This window comes from Drepanopeziza brunnea (assembly GCF_022702325.1).
Source record: "Drepanopeziza brunnea f. sp. 'multigermtubi' strain 214-2 chromosome Unknown ctg1, whole genome shotgun sequence".
NCBI lineage: Eukaryota > Fungi > Ascomycota > Leotiomycetes > Helotiales > Drepanopezizaceae > Drepanopeziza > Drepanopeziza brunnea.
Window position 1 is genome coordinate 5175785 of NW_027094064.1, and position 21002 is coordinate 5196786.

General features: G+C 48.2%; 6 protein-coding genes across 6 annotated transcripts; all 6 read left to right on the forward strand.

The window, feature by feature from the left end:
• Positions 1-230: 230 nt before the first annotated feature.
• Positions 231-698, forward strand: L3040_000998 (uncharacterized protein; the record flags this gene model as incomplete). The annotated part of the gene is made up of 5 exons (XM_066155390.1): positions 231-259; positions 332-352; positions 404-514; positions 573-584; positions 647-698. 5 exons carry the CDS (start codon positions 231-233, stop codon positions 696-698), a joined length of 225 nt encoding a protein of 74 aa, XP_066013409.1.
• Positions 699-3746: 3048 nt separating this feature from the next.
• On the forward strand, positions 3747-4264 carry L3040_000999 (uncharacterized protein; the record flags this gene model as incomplete). Its single annotated transcript, XM_066155391.1, has 5 exons — positions 3747-3869; positions 3945-3965; positions 4019-4129; positions 4185-4196; positions 4256-4264. 5 exons carry the CDS (start codon positions 3747-3749, stop codon positions 4262-4264), a joined length of 276 nt encoding a protein of 91 aa, XP_066013410.1.
• A 2254-nt stretch (positions 4265-6518) lies between these two features.
• L3040_001000 (uncharacterized protein) lies at positions 6519-7053 on the forward strand (the record flags this gene model as incomplete). The annotated part of the gene is made up of 5 exons (XM_066155392.1): positions 6519-6635; positions 6712-6732; positions 6790-6909; positions 6975-6986; positions 7045-7053. 5 exons carry the CDS (start codon positions 6519-6521, stop codon positions 7051-7053), a joined length of 279 nt encoding a protein of 92 aa, XP_066013411.1.
• A 1625-nt stretch (positions 7054-8678) lies between these two features.
• L3040_001001 (uncharacterized protein) lies at positions 8679-9872 on the forward strand (the record flags this gene model as incomplete). Its single annotated transcript, XM_007297839.2, has 1 exon — positions 8679-9872. One exon carries the CDS (start codon positions 8679-8681, stop codon positions 9870-9872), a length of 1194 nt encoding a protein of 397 aa, XP_007297901.2.
• Positions 9873-11241: 1369 nt separating this feature from the next.
• L3040_001002 (uncharacterized protein) lies at positions 11242-12830 on the forward strand (the record flags this gene model as incomplete). The annotated part of the gene is made up of 2 exons (XM_007297840.2): positions 11242-11927; positions 12005-12830. The coding sequence occupies 2 exons, from the start codon at positions 11242-11244 to the stop codon at positions 12828-12830; spliced, it is 1512 nt and encodes a 503-aa protein (XP_007297902.2).
• Positions 12831-14996: 2166 nt separating this feature from the next.
• L3040_001003 (uncharacterized protein) lies at positions 14997-17952 on the forward strand (the record flags this gene model as incomplete). The annotated part of the gene is made up of 5 exons (XM_007297841.2): positions 14997-15011; positions 15332-15591; positions 15650-16725; positions 16782-16932; positions 16983-17952. 5 exons carry the CDS (start codon positions 14997-14999, stop codon positions 17950-17952), a joined length of 2472 nt encoding a protein of 823 aa, XP_007297903.2.
• Between the last annotated feature and the right edge of the window lie 3050 nt (positions 17953-21002).

Here is a 21002-nt window from a genome sequence, read left to right on the forward strand (position 1 = left end):
ACACAAACTCATTATCGCTCCTTTCTTTTTCGCTCCTTTCTATTACGCTCCTTTCTTTTAAAGAATTTCACACAAACTCATTATCGCTCCTTTCTTTTCCGCTCCTTTCTATTACGCTCCTTTCTTTTACCTGTTATTTAAGATGCAACTCACTACCTTTGCCGCCGGTCTCCTCGCCCTCGTCCCCTGCGTCGTAGCAATGAAGCAACAGGAAGGTTTATACTGCAACTATGGCTGGTCTAACCCTGACGCCAAATGCGTAAGCAAACCACTCTTGATACACTCGTTTTCAGGAGCTCTGAAAAGCTGACAATATTTTTCGGTTGATAAGCCTGGGCAGAATATGTACTGTGTAAGCTTCTCTGCTCTGCCAACAACCTCACTAGCTAACAACCACGCGTAGTGCATTACATTCGGACTTAGTGAGGCCCCATACGACAATCTTCGGAAGGGTTGTTCAATCCCACAAGGACAAACCTTCATATGTGAGGGTAACAACGGCAGCCCTGTTGGTGTAAGAAATTCCATCCCTTCAAGTTACATATAAAGCTAATCGCGTATACGATATATAGGTTGGCAGATGCGTAAGACAACTCCTTTCTATTTCCAATTATGATCTTAAGGGAAGAAAACTGACTGATGATAGTGCCCTTGATCGGACAACATTGGACAAGAGCTACAAGTTTGATGAGACTTGATAGTACTAGAAAGCGTGGGGAGGACTCCGTGTGTTTAGAATCGAAAGGCAGAAATATTCTTATTGTAGTATTAGACAGGAAAGGCATTAGAGCTACGATACCGCAGTAACTCAGGAGAGAGAAGGAACGCTAGCCATTTAGCGTACTTAGCAAACAAAGGGGATCAATAGTTACGCCGCTCCAAGAGGCGGCCGCATATTAAAATCCTAAATAGCCTTTGGCGCAATATTTGCTTGGAATACTTTGACCTTACTATTTGCATCTTTTAACGTCAATATAACTCCTTGACATTATAGTTACATAATGAAATTCGGCCTTGAATTACCTTCTGAATAAACTCATTCATTAAATGCTCTAAATGCTTCTTTATACGTAGTATAAGGAGGGCGCTCCTCGAGCACGGCCCGGGAGGAAAGCCCAAGATATTAGCCTATTATCAAACTAGAAAAAACGCCTACAACAACCCTATTGCGGCTTATACACCTCGTCCTCTTATTACATGCCAAAGTATTTAAACGTAAGGAACGCAAGGTCGACGTAATACGATGTCTCCATTTTCATTAGATCGCTCGAATAATCTTATTGCCCGCTTATCCGAAATGCAACAGCCTTTGTTGATATCATAGGGTGATGCAAGGTCCGAATACGTATTCGGTTCTTCGAGTGGATTCAGTTTGTTTTGCATGCTGTCTAAGTACGTAAGGGTGTGTTTGGCTCGCAGATGCAAGCCAAGTTGCACCACCAAAATATTCTTGCATCTCCAAGTTGCACGTCAAGATGCAAGAATTGCCTCAATCTGTTTGGCTCGTGCACGTAAATCTCGCAAAGTGTGCATCTGACCTTGCAACTGCAGATGCACCATACAAATCGGACTTTGAGCAAAAAGCTCTAAGTCCCAAGTTGCAAGCTCAAGTTGCAAGCTTTTTTCAGCCCCCCCCTCCCCTTCTTATTCTATACTCTTTTTCCTTCTAATAATTCTCAACCACGCAACCTTTTCATCATGCCGTCTCCGAAAACCATTCTGAAAAAGCGCAATCTACGGAATCGCAATATTGGAATTATCGTCGCTGCAATTGGAGCTTGCGCCGCCGTTCAATACTACAAAAACAATTTCGCAAAAACGCCTCAGCACACTTCAGATCTGACAAGCCTTCAATAGGTGGAAGAGCTTCTTACAGGCCACCCACTACGAATCAAGAACAACTTAGGAGTTACTCGGGAAGGATTTCGATACATTCAAGACCTTTTGATACGCAAAGCTAAACTTCGAAATACTCGATATATGCGGACGAAAGAACAGCTTGCGATTTTTCTATACAGCATTAGATCGTAGAAGCCGAAATAATAAGGGTATCATCAGCAGCGCGCGCCTTTTTTTTTCGTGCAACAGGTTCCTTAGTAGTTTTTTTGACGGCCTTAGACTTAGGAAAGAGACTTGCAAGAGGGGCCTCCGTAATAGCAAATCTCGAATTTGGAGGGATCGACATAATGGCGTTGTTGATGTCGAGTTTATTACATTGATAAGTAATTAGTAGTTGTAGTGACGAATTAATTTTTTTCTCTAAGTCCTAAGTTGCAGTTTGCTATTCAATTTGCTAGTTGCGAGCCAAACAGGCCTTGGTCCGTGCAACTTCTACTATCAAGTTGAGTTGATCTTGTTTAAGATCAACTCAACTGCTCAGTTGCACGGACCTGCAACTGTGAGCCAAACACACCCTAAGGTAGTAGCTACTTGTAGCCACCGATGCAAACGGAAGGTACAACCGGAGCTCCACGTGACTTGGCCCGTCTGACTAAGTTGGTCCGTTTGACTGAGTTGACTCGGTTGACTGTAGTCAACCACTCGGTTGACTCTAGTCAACCAGGCTGACCGCCAGTTCAGCTTCTGACTAAGGTCTTAGTTCCAACAGCCTTGCTACTCGCAAACGATAGAATGACTCTATAAAAGCATATCTACAATACGAATACGTTTTTATTACATAAAAACAAGCTGCTTTAGGTTAAAAGATTAGTAGAGTTACAATTTAAAAGTACGTAGTAGTAGAAAGAGCGAGACAATATTCTCGCTTCGATACGAGCATCTCGCTTAGCTATACCAACTATACTCACGGGCAGTGCTGCATTCTCCGGTAACATTTTGTTGCTTCATGATTGATTAAAACTGAGTAGTATTTATAGCAAAAGTATAATCGCGAGGAGAGCAATTTACGTAGTAATAAAGGGAACGCATGTCGTTGTACCCGGAGCGACGTAATGATTGATCCCCCCTGTTTGCCAAGTACGTTAAACGGCCAGCGTTCCTTCTCTCTCCTCAATTACTATGGTAGAATAGCGCTGGTTGAGAGTAATACAGAGTGCGACAGTAAGGCAAGCTTTCGGCTACTCTCAGTCTTACGTAGTAAGTTCCCACGAGTACGCACCAGAGACTTTCCAACGGACTAATTCTCCATCAGAATTTTCCATTTTTAGAAAAAGTGTAAAACTTCCAAGCCATATCACAGTCTAATATTTGCAACTCGATTTTATGACGCTAAAAATTGATAATATCATCCTTTTTTTTTAGGAAAAAAAAAACGTGCAAACATATTGTATTGCTGTGAAAAAAGTTTTCTCATTGTTTTAAAACATTTGATTGCGTTGAAGCATTGATAATTTAAAAAGTAATAGAAATCGTAATCTCGGTTTGAAAATCGCTAGTGCGAACTCTTTGGAACCCGAGATTAAGAGTAGCCGGAAGCTTGCCTTATTGGCGCTCGGTCATCGAGGCTGAGAGATGAAACCCCCTTAATAGAAAATCTTGCAAATTGTCCATTGTTATAGCAGTTCTCCATCTTGAATTAAAGATATACCCAGCTTGGAGTTATAAATAGTGGAGCGGTAGTTTCAAGTAAAATCGCTCAGAACCTTATCAACCGAAAACTTACGAACCGAATACGGCAACTTTTTCTGAGCTGATGCTCTGGTAAAAGGAGATTGAAGTATTTAAAGGAGGGGAGGGTGCCCGCTAAACTGCTAGAGCTTTCATCATCTGCGCAATCATTCTCCAAGATGCAACTCATTATCTCAATCGTCGGTCTCCTCGCTTTCGGCTCTTATGCCGCAGCATATCAAAATAATCAAGGAGTTTTATATTGCAATAGTGGCTGGTCAAACATTCAAACTAGCTGCCCTGTAAGCAAACTAATCTGAACCAACCCTTTTCTATCTCCAAAACTTGAAAAACTAACGAGATATATAATCGATTAGAATAACAAGAATTTATACTGTGTAAGCTTCTGCTTCCTTTCACGAATATAACCTTGGCAGCTAATCGCGCGTAGTGTCTTCCACAGGGAAAAGTAGACGAGGCACTCAATATCCCTCGTACCGAATGTGAAACCCCCATTGGACTGGAATTCACTTGTGGTGGCAGCAACAGCCCTGCTGCTGGTGTAAGTAACCTATCCCGTCAAGTTATATATAAGGCTAATCATGTATACGATATAGGGTGGCAAATGCGTAAGACAACTTCCTGTCTTCGGTTATAATCTTAAAGGAAAAGAACTGATTGGTAATAGTGCCCGTGATCGAACGACATTAAACAAGAGCCTCGAATACATTGAAACTTGGTAGTCTTAGGAGGCGTAAAGAAGAACTACACTTGGCATGTAGAGGCAGAAATGTTGTTGGTGCGGTATTCAACAAGAAAGGCATTCGAGTTAGGTACCTAGAGCAGCGCTGTGGCGGTGGGATGACGAGTCCCGGAGAGAAACTGTTGCCAATGGCCCATTCTTACAGTAGTCCTTTTTATTAAATACAAGAGAAACACACTTTATCATTATAAATACAGTCCCCCTTCATGAATGATTGTTGGACTCAGTTTAGCCTATAAATAGAAGAGCGGTAGTTCTGAATGGCTCAAGGCCCTGTCAACTCTATCACACAGACTAAATACGAAGTACTTGCTTAAAGATACTTCTCGAGGCTTATTCTTGATAAGCTGATTGGTTTAAGCGCTGGTAAGAGCCTTTCTAAAATTATACATTAGACAATCAATCATGAAGGGGCTACAGTACGGAGAGCGGTACTGTAGTTCCGAGTACGTAGTACTTTGTACGGACGTGCTGGGGGTAAATGATAGCAGACCGCCTTCAGCGAGAAGAGTTCCCACAGCCTCAATCGCGTCCAAAATTTATATAAGGAATACGCTAAATTCAAGATAACAACAATAAATATTGTTGATCTTTTGACGAGCTCAATAAGGAAGTTCTTTAAATATTAGGTGTATTATAATAGTAGATTTAATGATGGGAGAGCCACTCTTGATTTTTCTGCCGATATTGTTGCTGTTATTGTTGTTGTTATATTTATTAACGTCAGGCGTGTATTTAAAAACGCAATGATTAAACCTTAAAGACCTTTTATAAAATACGGCGACGTGCTAAATAAAGGAATTATATATAAAGTACTATTTAATCGAGAGTAAAAACCACGTTAAAAAAAACTTTTCGTTAAATAGCTTAACACTTATAAACCTTTTAAAAGCAATTCATGGTGCTATGCGTCGAGTTTTCTCTCGATAATTATCGAATAGGTATAGCCTTACGAGCGGCCTCGATCCGTATAGTATAAACATCGTTTTCTTTCGTCGTAGAGCTAAAAAGGCTCGCGTTCGTAGCTTTTAAATAAAGCCGGTGTGTTTGCAAAACGCTCTTTTGAAAGCGCAATACCGTGTTTTCGATTAATCGAACTAAGCCCTTCTTATCCTATCTCTTATACACGTTCCTTCTCTATCGCAAATCCTCTTGGTCTTTTCAGTCGGTATGCCCGTTAGGTATAAATCATAGTCGGCGTAGTATTCGAGAAGAAAGAGGAAGGAGATTCGGAATTGCTGGTAAAGGAAAATCTCTTCGAAGAGACGTCGCATATCGATAATTCAATTTCGGCTCTTTAGACTCTTTATCTTTCTTTTTACCGCAAGAGAAAGAAAGAAAAAGAGCTGAAGGTTCGTAAAGGGCACCTCGTACAAGTAAAGAATCGTAGCCCCCGGATTTTTCTGCCGATGATTCTGCCGACGGCCGTCTGCCATAATTTACCCCCGGCACCTTCGTAAACAGCTCAAAGCCTTGTTAACCGAATACGGAATTGTGTACAGAAACTATTCTGGGCTACTCCTTCTTACTTGTATTTTAATGTCGGATCCAGTTTAGCTTCATAAATCGTAGAGCGGTGGGTTTTAAATGGCTGAAGGCCTTGTCAACTCTATTACATAGACTAAATACTTGCTCAAAGATACTTCTTCAAGCTGATTCCTGAAAATTATACATCAGACAATCAATCATAAGAGGGCTGTAGTACGGAGAGCGGTACTGTAGTTTCAAGTAGTACTTTGTAAACAGCTTAAAGCCTTATCAACCAAACACGGACTTGTGTACAGAAAGTATTTTAGGCTACTTCTTCCCACCGTAGTATGTTTCAAATCGGACCCAGTTTGGCTTTGTACGTACTGTAAATCCTTGAGCGGTGGTTTCTGAATGGCTTGAGGCCTTGTCAACTCTATTACACAGACTAAATACTTGCTTAAAGATACTTCTTCAGGTTGATTCTTGATAATTTGATTGGCTTAAGCCCTGGTAAGGTTCCTTGCAGATTTGTACTACCTTCGACATGTACTACGTACAGTATTCATGGGGGGCGGGGGAGCGGGGAGTAACGCCCTGGTAAGATTATACTTTCGCCGTTTCTTCGCGAGGCTGAAGTATATAAAGGGAGGGAGACTACTCGCAGATCAATCAAAATTTCGTGCTTCTGCTTATCGCTACCATTCATCTATTCTTCAAAATGCAACTCACTATCGCTTTCCTCAGTCTCCTTGCTTTCGGCTCTAATGCCGCAGAAGAGCTGACGCGAGAATTATTTTGCGATCATGGCACGTCAAACCCTGGATCTAGCTGCCCCGTAAGGAAACTATTCTCAACCTACCCTCTTCCACTTTTAGAACTTTTGGAGACTAACACTATTTACTATCAATAAGAGTGGTAAAAACATGTATTGTGTAAGCTTCTTCTTCCCTTTAGCAACAAAACTTCAGCAGTTAAAGTATCGCACGTAGTGTCTTCCAGTAGGAATAGGGGCAACTCCACTTGATGTTCCTCGTGGTCGTTGTGAAGCCGTAATTGGAATAGACTTTTTATGTGGTCAAGATTTGGGCTTTGACCCACCATTTGATTCTGTAAGAATCCTATCCGTCAAGACAAAGGACACAAGGCTAATCGCGTAATCACATTGTCACAATAGCGTGGCAAATGCGTAAGACAACTTCCTCTTCTCAATCTTAACATTAAGGAAAGGAACTGACAAGTAATAGTGCCCTTGATCGAAAGGCACTACACGGTGCGGTGGGGCCTGGTGTTGTTGGAAAGGGTGGAGAAGACCATGCCAACGACTCAGCATCCAAAGGCAGAAATGTTTTTGTTGCGGTATCAGATAGAAACGGCGCTGGAAGCCTCGGACTACAATATATACGGCCTTGCTTGCCGTTGTCCAACCCCTCTCAAGTTTCTCACTTTCGCACACGAGTTGTTTTCCTAAAGTCAACCAGCCGGTCTCGCAAAATAATTCTCAGTTCTCTTGGGAAAAAGACATCTATAAAAGGGGACGCCACGATTCTTCACCTGTACGAAGTGCCTCCTCTCACGAGCTTTCAGCTCTCTTTCTTGCAGTAGAAAAAGTCCGAAGAGCCGAAATAGGATTGATCCATACGCGGCGTAATTTCGCAGGGTTTTCCCTTCACCGACGATTCCGAACATTCCTTTTTTATCTCTACCACCACGCCAACTACGATCTGTACCTGACGGGTATACCACTTAAAATACTAGGGGAGGGTTTGCGATAGAGGATGAACGGGTGTCAGAGGTGGGAAAAGCTCAGTTCGATGAAATAGGTTGCTTGTGCCAACACCGACCGAGGCCGCCAGTAAGGGCCACGCGTACAAGACAAGTATCGAGAGACAATCTTTGCGTTACTTCGGTTTGAAATGTTTCTTACTACTCGCAAAAAAAAAAAAAAAACAAGGAGAAATCAGGGAAGTAGAAGAAAGGAGATGAGGGGCCGGACATTCCTTCGTTGCGAACAAAAGCGTGGGAAATCCCCCGCGCGCGCGTGATGATCCTCGCGGTTGCCAAAGAAGGAAAAGAAAGCCGTAGGCAACAATAGATGGACACATCGATGGATGGATAGCTGCAAAAATAGAACGTGTGTGTGCGCGAGATACCGGTATCCAACGCTTCGCGGAAGGATTCTTTTTTCCATCGGAAATATATCAAGAAGTCAAATGAAGTAACCAAGCGAAACAGGCTGCGTTTTCCGAACGGGAAATTGAACCCCGGTCTCCTGCGTACTCCCGTTCCTTGCGAATCCGCTTGACTGAGACCCTATTCTATAAGATGTACTCTAATCGTCGAGAGGCAGAACTGCTGTTGCACACAAGTTAGTAGGCCCGGCATTTCGGTTTATAGTTTGTTTAAATTTCCGGCGGTGGGTGGGATCGGAAGCTGAAAGGCTTTTGTTTAGCGCGACTCGCTTGGCTACTGCGAGTGGGGTGTTCTGGCGACGGCTTCGCTTATCATGCAGCGGTTAGGTCAATAATGCCGAATACATCTGTTTCTACGAGTTGAATACTTGTTTTCTGTCTCTTAGTATAGCAGTTGATGGAAGGCTTTTTTGTTTTTTCCATCAAGGGCACCAAATTATAATTGTTTTTACTCCGATGAGAATATCCAACCGTAACACGGTGGGTAAACCGCAGTAATGACAACAGGCTTGACGAGGAGGGAAGGAGCCAGCTACATACCTGCCACGACTTCACGGGTCTGAAAATTTTTTCTTTTCCTGCTCCGCTTACATCATTTTCCATCTACTCATCAAGATCCGAAGATCGTTGGGAATACATCTGCCAAGTCTCAATACATGACGAGAGCTCCCGACCTGTGGACTTTAAACATGTTCTCGTGTGGGAGATGGATCGCATCCTCGTTCATCACTGCCGCCATTCTGATCGGGCTTTTCGCACCCATTCCCGCATCATGGCAAACGCTCCTTGCAATCACTCCAAGGCCTCATCCGAGCGGCACAGCGACATTTCCTCTCCAGACCGTACTCGATGACCCCCAACAAGGCTATTCTGCAAAGCGTCCATTCCAGCCCGGCATCACCAAGCCAGCCGGAGAGAACTACACCAAGATGCTCGTGATACCACGCACGCACGCCGAGAACGTTGACTGGATTGACGAGAACTTCGGCCCGGACGCCAACATCGATTGGAAGATCTACGTAGTCGACCAGCCTGATGCGCCGCTGCACCCACCGCAGAACAAAGGCCACGAGGTGATGGTCTACCTCTCCTACATCATCGACCACTACGACGATCTGTCCGACGTGAACATCTTCATGCATTCCCACAGGCACGCGTGGCATAACAACGATCTCTTAGGCAGCGACGCGGTGCAAGTAGTCTCAAGGCTGTCTTCCGAGCGTGTACTCAGGGAAGGCTACATGAACTTGAGGTGTCACTGGGACCCTGGGTGTCCGGGCTGGATGAATCCCGGCAACATCGAAGAGGATGTCAACAAGCAGGAAGAGACCATGCTGGCGAAATCTTGGTCCGAATTGTTCCCTCTGGACGCCATCCCGAATGTCCTCGCGCAGCCATGCTGTGCTCAGTTCGCCATTTCCCGGGACAGGATCCGCGGTCTGCCACTGGCGCGATATGTTGCTTTCCGGGAATGGTTATTGAAGACCAACATGTCAGATTATTTCAGCGGGAGGGTGTTTGAGTATATATGGCAGTTCATCTTCACAGGAAAGAATGTGGTCTGTTCGAGGGAACATGTGTGCTACTGTGATGGCTTTGGCATCTGCTTTGGGGGAGAGAAGGAATATGATGTTTATAACGAAAAGTTGAAGGAGCGTACGCGTATGGAGGAGGAGCTACAAGAGTTAGAGGATTTACGGAACAATGGACAGCAAGATTTCGCGCTGCCGGAGGAGCGCAAATATATTGAGTTGCAGGAGAATATCGAGAGTCTCCGGGCTTGGTGTGAGCGGGAGAAGGATAACGCGAGAGCTCGGGGAGATGTTGCTGAATACCGAGCGCGGGAAGTAGGGAGATCTTGGAAGGACGGAGATGGGTTCTGAAAAAACCGCTCTTACCATTTCAGTACTTTGTTATGGTGTGCCAGCTTCTCGTCTGCGGGTGAGGCTCTGCTGTATACTGAATTGGGACTGGTTCAACTTGGCCCCTTCTTCTTCTTCTTCTTCTTCTTCTTCTTCTTTTCTCTCCATCACCTTACATCGTCTAGTCGCGCAAGATGTATCGAAATTCCCCCAACCCAATGTAGAGAATCATGCTTGTATCCCCCCCCCCTCTTTTTCTTCTTCTTTTTTTCTCGAAGCTTTGTAAACCAAGCAGACCAACCACTCGTCCTCCCAAAACCCATTCCCAGGTCCAGTCGGGACTGTCCAAGGAATAAACACCCCCGGCGGGCACCGAGAACTGCAGCAGGAAAATCTCGTTTCCCGTGATTACTTTGCCCTTTTGACGCACTGCCCGCTAGCCCTCTCTCCTTTTGCTATTCTCCCGGCGTTCGCGGTCTGAGTGGTGTTTGATAATCGTCGCCGCGTGGGTCGTGGGGGTGGGATGTTATCTTATGGGTTGAGTTAAGTTGAGTTGAGTCACACCCAGCACATCAACGAAGAAGCAACGATATAGCCAACCAGCAAGCCAGCAACTGACTGATGCAGGAGCCCGAGCCATTGCGGCAAGGAAGGAAGGAAGGAAGGAAAGAAGACGGGGTTAAAAATAAAAAGGGGATGAAGGGAGCAGGAACCCGATCGGCCGTGGAGCTTCGAGTCTTCTGTCACCGTTGAGCTGATGGACAGCTTCGCTATCTCATGACGCCTGAGGCATTCACCTCCTCCGCAGGCCACTGCGATACAGGATTCTCTTGCTGCCCTTTTTGCCCTCCCCCACAGAAAATCTGGGCGTTGGGAGTGTGTTTTGTTGTTGTTATCGTTTATTGGTATGCGAGAAGGGTGGGTCACGTGATCGACAAAGGCGGTTTGCTTTGCCTGCCCGTGCCCGACCACCAGTTCCGGCTATTCATGTTTAACGCGATGGAGACAGTCAGATATAGTTGGTTGTATCGCTCCTATCAATTTCCATCTGGGGATCTCTTGGAGAAAGAGAGAGAGAGAGAGAGGTGGCGAGCATTCCGCAAAGCATATGTTTTGTTGATGTCGGGTGGTTCCTAAGCGAGAAGGCAGGCCGAATGCGGCTGGCTGGCTGGATGCAGAAGGGTTCGTCTTTGTGTACAAGGATAGCCTTTTCGATGCCGTGTTGGTAATGACCACAAAGAATGCTTGTTCGTCATTATACTCTTGATACAAAGACGCAGCTCGGGAATTTTCCCTCTGGGCTTTGGGTGCGATTCGATCATCTCTCTCGTGCATATACCGCCGTCCAGAGCAGAGTTCCAATTCAATCCAATCAAGCAAGCAAGCAAGCATGGCGCACCCGATGACCTTCGGCGTCGAGCTCGAGTTCGCCGTCGCCATGATCTTCCCCAACGATACAAACCCCAATCCCTCAGACCCTCGCACCGTCATCTTCAAGCCCACAACGGAAGAGTACACGGACGTCATTCGAGGTTACCAGCAGCTCAGCCCAGATCCAGACCCGGAGCCCTCCGCCGCCGTGCTGCACGCCGTGGAGTACGATTCCCGCCAGCCGGCCGTCTTCCGCGCCGTGTCGCAGACGCTGCAGGACGCGGGCTTCCCCGTGGTCTTCGACGCCAATCCCAGGAATGAGACGGGTGTCATGCCTACGAGCTGGGAGGTCATCCGGAGCGATCGGGCGAGGGTCGACAGGTATGATATGGATGCCGTGTACAAGTACATGCCGGTCAAGGTCCGGAGCCCGGCGTATACACTTACGGAAGAGAATCTGGAGCGCGTGCGGCAGGTGTGTCTGTTGATACGCAAGACGTACATAAGCCGCATTCACGAGACCATGGCCCTGCATGTGCATATCGGGTATGGGGACGAGGGGTTTACGATGGAGACTGTGAGGGATCTGTTGGCATTCACGTGGGCATTTGAGCCGCAGTTTGACTCGCTACATCCGGAAGCGAAGCTACAGGATGAGCATTGTGAGTCGATGAGGGATCAGAGTTACATGGCCAATGTGTGGTAGTAAGTCGCTCCGGTGTCTGTTAAACCGTTTTCTTCTTCTTTTCATCGACAGAGGCGGTGATGCTAACGCTGCCCAGTGCAAAACATGGAGAGAGGATGACGCCTCTACAAGGCGTGGTCAACATCTGGGGGGTGACAGCCGGGCTAGCGACGTCTATTGGAACTGCCTTCCATCCCGCTTTTGAACTGAGTCCAAAGAACCAGAGGGTGAGCTTTTGCGGACTGTTCTGCCGTACGAAGCCCCCGGGGGAGCGGCTCTGCACGGCCATACCAACGATTGAGTTCCGGCAGCATAAGGCGACGCTATTTGGCGAGAGGGTAACCATGTGGATCGAGACCGTGGCCGGTGTCGTGCGGTTCGTGAAGAATGCCGAGAAAATAGATCTGCTGAATTTGTTTGAGCTGCTCAAGCACGAGAAGTGGGAGAAGCTGGGTGATGGGAATGATGCGCAGAGAGAAGAGATCATGGGACCTATCCTTGCGGACCATGGCTTCACGATCATAGATTTGCTGCGCCATACTGGGCTGGAGAAGCAGGCGGATTACTACGAGGACCAGTGGAATACGCATGAGAGAACGCGGTTCATACCCGTTGTCCAACTAGAAGTGCAACCAGGAGTTATGATCGCAGCGGCAAAATTCCACCCTCGCTTTACTCGGTGGCAGTACTTGGAAGAGCCTGGTGAGCTTTCAGATGCGCAGCTTAACTCCGCGGATGCCTCAAGGGTGCTGTGGGAGCAGATGAGCAGGGTTGTGGAGCTATATAAGGACGTTATTGGGAAGGATTTGCCGGAGTTGACACCGCCACAATTTGATCCCGAAGACCCAGACATGTGGCCGATCCATATGAGTTCCTTTGATAGGGAGACGGGGGGCGAGGACGTTGGAAGGGGAGAGTTGTAGCAGCAGCGGGATTCGGTGGTTATGAAGTGACGTTGGATGTTGGATGTTGGATGTTGGATGTTGGTTGTTGGTTGTTGGTTGTTCTTTGGTTTCAAAGCAGGACTCGCTTAAGTATTAGGTAGTAGTATGTAGGAAGATCTGGATGAAAAGGAAATGGCGCTGATGAGGCATGTTCGATGTCCGTACAGTATGATGTACGATATGCTTCAAAGGGGTCGAAGGTAAATTCAGCGCTACTTCCGGTACCTCGGATCATCGGAACGGACGAGGCCTGCCGCTCGCAGCTAGTCGCTATACGGAGTCAGTCTGAATGGTTGGCTCGGGAATCGAATCGTGTTGGCCATGGTCCTGATGATTCTCGTAAGCAGCCAATACTTACTGTACTGTACTTGATGAAGATCTACTACTAAAATGTCTTACAGAACCGACTGCATGCAAACGCTCAGACCTGATCATCGTCCGTCACGTGAACAAAGCCCGACGCTCAGATGCTACTGTACAGTACTGTACTGCACCTACCGGTATGCCCTATGCTCAGATCATCTCGTGGGCACCGCGTGGAAAAAATGGGGAAATGATGACAGTACATACTTCTACGTAGTACTTGGTATTTGGAGTCCTTGGAACAAACTCGTCCTTCTCGTCATTCGGAGGCATCACCATCACCGGCTTGATAAATGATGAAGTGATATAAAACCACTTGTACAAGTACAATCGTTTACCAAAGGTTGTCTAAAGTGCATGTGGATTGCGATCGCGATGGCGAAGAGCCGATTGAGTGAGACATACGTAGTACTACTACATGGTGGATAGCTCTCCTGGCTCTCCTGGCTCTCCGGACGTACTGAGTTCGTTCCGTAAGCGAAGACGATTACCTAAGTACTGTACTAGAAGTACTTAACTTCCCTAGAGTTGCATCTGTACATGGGCTGGTGTGGCTTCCCCGACCCGGCTGGTCAGCTCCGGGTGGGTAGGGAAGGGCTTGGTATTCTTGACTTGAGAAGTGTAAATAAAGATCGAGGCCGCCAAGGGGTCCCAGATCGAAAACATGGATATGTGTATACACGGCCGAAAGGTTAATATGAGTTGTCATTCAGGAAGTACAAGTAGATATCATCTTGAGAAGAAGCAGGAGGGCTCGCGTGGCGCGGGAGGTCAATTTTTTTCTTTTCTTTTTCTTTTTTTTTCTTTCTTTCGTTCCAGGGTCGGGAAACGGCGAGGTTTTCTTCTTATGCATGTTTTCTTTTTCTTTATCTTTGTTGCTTTTCCCACGTCCCATCTTTAATCTTACTTTGTATTTTTCCCTCTCTTTACTTTTTACGTTGTGTCTTGGCTGTGGCGCTTCTCTCTCGCTCTTGCACCCGAGATAGGAGATACTGGTACCGGTAGTAGTACTACGTACTACGTATAAGATGCGTGGAAAAAAGTCAAAAGCCCAATGTCCAAAGACAAAAGCAAGTCGGGAAGGCCCCAACGTGCGTGCTTCCCACGCCTTTCATAACGTACTACTGCAACTTGTATAGTCCTTAATAAGTCCCTAGATAGTGATTGCCTTGACCGTGATGCCGTGATGCCGTGATGCCGTGATGCTGTGATGCCGTCGTGCCTTCCTGCCTTCCTGCCTTCCCCGTGCAGGGCCGGACATGTAGTTATTCGTAGCTTTGGTTAGCTGGAGTTGTACATCTCGTACATCTCGTACATCTCTCTCTTCTCCATTTCACTTCCACTTCATTCCACGATCCGAGGCCATTCGACATCCCAGCCTGATCCAGGCCCAGCTACCTATACCTATTGGATCGGTCGTTGGTCGTTGGGTTGGTATTTAGCCGAGTCGATGAGAGCTTCGCTTCTTTCTCCGTCCGTGTCTTCACGCTCTGTCGTTCATCCTCAGGCCTACTACCGCTATCCGACTACCGCTATCTGACCCAACAGCCCCCCTCCCCCAATCCCCCGACAAAGAACAACCACATTCCTCACTCGTCGAGAGTAATAACTCGTCGTACGGTCTCTCCATCTCTCCATCTCTCCATCTCTCCATCTCTCCATCTCTCCATCTCTCCATCTCCAGGTCATGCGCACTACGTCTCCATCAACCGTCAACCGTCAACCGTCAACCTCCACCAACCCTCAATGCCTGACCGGGATAGGGAAGTCCAGTCCCAGCCCATGGGATATTCCTTGGTACGACGTGGCCTGGCCTCTCTCCCTCTCTCCTCTGCGCTCGCTCTCAGAACTCTCTAACTTTCATAATGAAACCCTTACAACTCGACTAAACTCCTTTCACTCTCCCGTCCCTGCACCCCATTTGACTTTCTGGAAATTTACACTACTACTAGTACAGTAGTAGTAGTAAATGCACTGCTTATTACTTCTACTTCCAAGCCGCGTAAACGAGCGGATAGCCACAAGCGTGCTCCGAGTGGAGATCCCTGGCCGAACTCTATTCATGCCCTTCATATAGCAAAGCAGTAGTATGCCACTGACGTTCGCTGACGTCCTAGTTTCCACCACCTCTGAGCTTGCCAGGAACTATGAATTTCTACAACCCTCGACGACTGTCCCCGATCCCGCGCAGTGATGACCAGGAATCCGACGCCGGCGCTGAAGTGAGAGATATTCCGTTCTATAGGCCTCCAAGAACCTCATCCAAGATCACTCCCCTCAAGCAGAACAAGAAGCTTCCATTACCGCCGCCTATTCGCGATCTCGCGGCTCTGATTGGAACCCAGCCTCTAGCCATGCAGCCACCCGACGCCGTCAGGTAAGTGCAGTACTTGCAATACACCTATCCAGTACGGTATCTGATTCTCTCCCACCAGCCCAGTCATTGATTTTGGCGATACCGCGAGCCAAGCTTCCTACGAATCGGACGTAGAAAGAAACTCACGAGAAGAGCATCGATCGAGAAAACAGATGCAACTGCGAGAAGAGATGTATGAACGAGAAGAGCTCCGTGCACGAGAAGAGCGACTTCTACGTGAAGAGATGCGTGAAAGTGAAGAGCTGCGGGCTCGAGAAGAGTTGCGTTCACAAAAACTACTCCGATCGCGAGAACTGTTACGATCGCGAGAACAGCTCCGAACGCGAGACGGGCACGCTGAGCCGGGAGAGACGATGACCCGCCCCGAGCTTCCCGAGGGCCCAGCATCAAGGGCAGAAACTACGACAGACCACACAGCCGGCTTGAAGTCTCGCCGCGCAAATGTCGTGAACACGGCCTCCTCTCCCTCTACCAACCGTTCCCAATCAGTAGTTTCGGACGACAGATCTTCCTACCAGACAAACGGCACCTCTCTCCCGCCACTTCAGCACAAAGCTCTCGATGAGCACGGTCAATTAGTGCCGTTGGACGAGGATGATCTAGACCCCGGGTCGTTCGATTTGGTGGCCCCGGTTCCAGACGGGTTGAAACAGTACTCTCTGGAGACGCGATCCGAGCTGCTCTTCTCATCAGAACACCTGAAAGTCATCTTCAGCGACCCGTCTCTTCTTTTGCGGTTCACTGCTTTCTTGGGCGCAAGCAGGCCCACTTCGGTTCCAGTTCTCATCTACTACTTGGATGCCATCAAGGCCTTGAAAGCGATCAGCTATTCGAACGCGATTGCTGAAGCGTTAGAGCCGATTCCGGGCTATGACTTCACCGCCAACACAGCCCTGAAGACTGTCAATACTGACTTGAAGGATAAGGCTGACCAGGCCTTCAGCGTCATGGTGCGCGAGGACCTTCCTGCATTCATCACGCACACTTATATTCAGACGGTCAGCTTGTCTATTCAGAGGAGGGTGACCGGAACCCTGCCTCCGAGCTTGAGAGAGGCCTCCGAAGGACTTGCGGAAGTGTTCTGCCTGACGGATCCCTCCAGACCCGACAACCCCATTGTGTTTGCATCAGCAGGTAAATTGTGTTCCACGCCGCCCGACCCTCAAGATGCACAGACTCACCGCGATCAGAATTTCACAGAACGACCCAGTACGGCATGTCCTATGTCATTGGCAAGAACTGTCGCTTTCTCCAGGGGCCCAAGACGAATCCGTTCAGCGTCCGGCGACTGCGCGAGAAGGTTGACGCTGGGGTAGAGCACTGCGAAGTATTCCTCAATTAGTAAAGCTCCCTGCGGCGAAATATGACGTCTCGTGCTAACAGCCTGGTAGCCGGAGAGATGGATCCCCATTTATGAATCTGCTCATGACTGCTCCGCTGTGCGACAGCCGCGGCACCATCAGATACTTCATTGGCGCTCAGGTGGATGTATCCGGTCTCGTGAAAGAGTGTTCTGACATGGAGTCCCTTCGCCGCCTTGTCGTTCAGACTGAGGAGGAGCACGCCCGTGATTCCCAAGATGACCTAGAATACGTCGCCGAGAAGGCCCCTCCGAAAGACGAGTTTCAAGAGCTCAGTGAGATGCTCAATCTACAGGAGCTTGACACAGTGCGACGATGCGGAGGCAGAATGCACAAGGAATCCGAAGAGGAATCCCCCGATTCCAATTTCAAAGACGGAAATTGGGGGAAACCTCGCCTTCTGATCAACGCCGGAAGCCCCGAAGGAGGAAACGGGATGAACAAACCGTCCCGGACTAGCGGCCGCCTCAGTGGCATATATGAGAATTACCTGCTCATCCGCCCGTATCCCAGTCTCCGGATCCTCTTTGCGAGCCCTAGTCTCCGGGTACCAGGTATCCTGCAGAGCCCTTTCATGGCCAAGATTGGAGGATCGAATCGCGTGCGTGAGGAATTGACCCAGGCTTTGGCCGACGGTCGCGGCGTCACGGCCAAGGTCAAATGGGTATCGAAGCACGATCTGGAGGGCCGGAACCGGTGGATCCATTGCACGCCGCTGATTGGAAGCAACGGAGCGATCGGCGTCTGGATGGTGGTGATTGTTGACGACGAGTCCTCCGTCAGTCCGAGCAAGCGATTCAAGATGCCCCCTCCTGTGGACCCGAAATTTGGTCGCACTTCCTCCTCGACCTACAGGGGTGACGAGGGCTCTCTCCGGGACTTTGCCCTCGCGAACGGTGCGAGGCATCGCATTGGGAGTTCGCGAGATAGTTCGAGCACCCGGAGCTACCCTGGTGGCGGCACGGATCGGAGCTCCAGCCCCTACTCTTTGAGAATCTGAGGAGGCTTTTTCTTTTGTTCGTGTCGAATCTGTGGGGCAGTTACCGCGGTGGCTTTCATCTCCCAATTTTCTTTTTTCTTTCGATGCGAGCTTCCGTAGTGCGAAACGAACGGGAGCGCAAGGTACATGTCGATAACTAGCGGCGTTTTGATGGCGGATATGCACACATCCTGACTTTACATGCTGGGCCAATTCTCCGGGAGCCAGACCCCAGCCATGAGAGAGGACGGTCTAGAGATACCCAGTAATAGATAAAGACTAATTTACATGACTCTTCTTTTTGTTTTTTTTTTTTGTTTTTTTTTTCTTGTTCTTTTTTGTTCTTTTCCTATTCTTCTCCCCCTTCCATTCCTCCCCGTCTGTTTCCTGTCCCGATCGATTGCTCCCCCCCCTCCCCCCCCCTTTCTTTACTCGTGCGGCCAGCGAGCGCCCTTGTCGCCCGGTCGCAAATCATGTCCAGCCCTCTCCAGCCGAACTTATGCCTCGCCAAACTACTATTTTCTTCAGCGCGCTGCAATCTCCGGGACTCGACCGAAATAGATCTACGTATGTCCCTATGTACCTAGGTATGCTGGGCGCGGTAGGATGTCTGTCTTTCCGTCTTTCCGTCTTTGGTGCGTCCGGGGGAAGGGAGGAAGGGAAGGGAGGAAGGGAAGGGGAGAAGGGGGTGAATGGGGAATGGGGGGGAATGGGGGGGAAAGGGAAATGGGGGAAATGGGGGAATGGGGGAAAGGGGAATGGGGGAAAGGGAAAGGAAAATGGGGGAAAAGGGAAATGGGAGAAAAGGGGGAAATGGGGTTAAGCATGGAGACATGGATGGAGAGATGGATGGGTGGATGGATGGATGGAGGTGGAGAGGTGGGGTAGGGTAAATCACCACTACTACTACTGTGCAGTATACACAAACCTGTGCCACTCTTACTACATTGTACGTAGTACTTTGTACGTAGTACCTCGGATGGGATGGGGGAACGTCTGCGGCGGAGTACCGGTAGGAGGGAGTTGGGAGTAGGGAGGAGGAGCACGGAGGAGGGGGTTTATTCGGTTTTACGGTATGGTTTGGTATGGTATGGTAATGGTATTATCTTTTTGTTCTTTTTCTTCTTCTTTTTTCTTCTTCCTTTTTTTCTTCTTTTTTCTTCTTTTTTCTTCTTTTTTCTTGTTTTGCTTTTTTGCTTTTTTGCTTCTTTGTTGACTGTTTGGGGAATCGGGGATCGGGGATCGGGATTCGGGATTCGGGGTTCGGGGTTCGGGATTTGGGATGGGGATTTTGGAATGGGGTGGGGTGGGGTGGGGTGGGGTGGGGTGGAGGGGAGGGGAGGGGAAAGAAAGTATGGGTTGTGGGGCCGGATTACTTTCTGGGGAGGGAAAGGGGGGGGGAAAGGGTGGGGAGAGGTGTGGAGTGGAGTGGTTCTGTAAGTACAGTACGTATGTGTTGGTTGTACTGTACTGTACTGTACTGTACTCACTACTAGTGTACCTTAGGTAGTGCACAGTAAGTAAGTAGTTCCGTAGAAAGTATGATTTTGGTGCAAAGGTGGGTGGGTGGGTAAGCTGCGGACGGGACGGGACGGAACTGGACTTTACTGTACTGTACTGTACTGTACTGTACTTAACGTACAGAAGGACGGCGAGCGGCTTGAAGTTGTTGCCCCATATATCTACAGCCCGCGGGGTGTGGGGAGAGCTTTGCGGAGGGGGAGGCGGCCAAGGAGGAGGAGGAAGGAGGATGGTCATTTACTAGGTGGGTAGGTGGGTAGGTAGGTAGGTAGGGTAGGTCGCTAATTAAGCGTAAATGCGACTCGGGGCCTTGGTTTTCATTCAGGGGGATCTATTTATTGCTACGTAAGTACCTACGTAGCAGGTACGTAGTAGCAGGTAGGTCGGTTACCTATAGCAGGTTGGTTGGTTGGTTAGTAGTTGACTAGTTACCTATAGGTACCGTAGGTAGGTAAGTAGTAGGTAAGGTACGGGGGTACAAGTACTACTACAAGTACAAGTACTACGTACTGACTCGTGCGGCCAGGCCAGCATTTCCGTCGTCGCTCTGTCGACTGTATCGGTCTGACTCTTCCCCATGCGCTCGTGGATCTTTTTTAGTAGTAGAAAACTGGGGAGAGCTCTGGACCAGCTTGAGAGGCAGGGGTAAGGAAGGTCCTTTGACCCTTTTTTTTTTTCCCTTTCTTACAGTACAGTAGGAAAGACGATTCACTACGAATAGGACGTAGACACCGTGTACGTGCGAGAAGAGAAGCGCTGGGTGCAGATCAGGAACGGGGTCTCATTTCATGTCATTTTCATCTTTCATTTTCATTTTCATTTGCAGAGAGGCTATTCCGACTCCTCCAAGCAGGAGACCGGGTCCCATACTGTCGCCGCCCGGTAGCCCGGTAGCCCGGCCCCGTTTTAGTCGAGTCGTGATTTTCAAAACGGGGTTTTTCTTGCTTGCAAGAGCTCTCGTTTTGGAGATTTAAAAACGAAGGAGCTTGATCGTTTACGATCGGCGGGGTAAGGAAGGTACTATTTCTCATGGGACAAAGAAAGAACCTTTTTTTTTTCTATTTCTTCTTTCCTGAATGGTAAGGAGATCTGGACTGGATGGATTGTGCAGCCGACGTGTTCGTGTAGAGATACCCTTTTTCCTCGGTTATGGCTACTACCTGCCTGCGGGAGGAATATATACTTACAGTACCTGTATGAACGCTTTAAATTATTTAAGGTCGGGGACGATCGATTTAGCAGATGGGACGTCATAGGTGGGGTATGGTCATCGCACCCGACAACTAGTAGTACTGTATGAGCAGGGCTTGAGGAGCTGCGGAAGGGGGGGGGCCAAGCAAAAGAGCGTGTAGTACTACCGGTAGGTAATCCTCTGCTTATTTTCTTACTTAGTAGTATCTGCTTGCTTGCTTCTCTGGATTATTAATAAAGTTCTCGGGGGGGGGCGGGGCGGTTTCAAGTTCAGGGACTACTACTAAGTACAGTATACTGTAGTTGTAATACTGGGTCTTCGAAGGGCCGATTCCAGGGGGTACCTAAGTAATACAGTA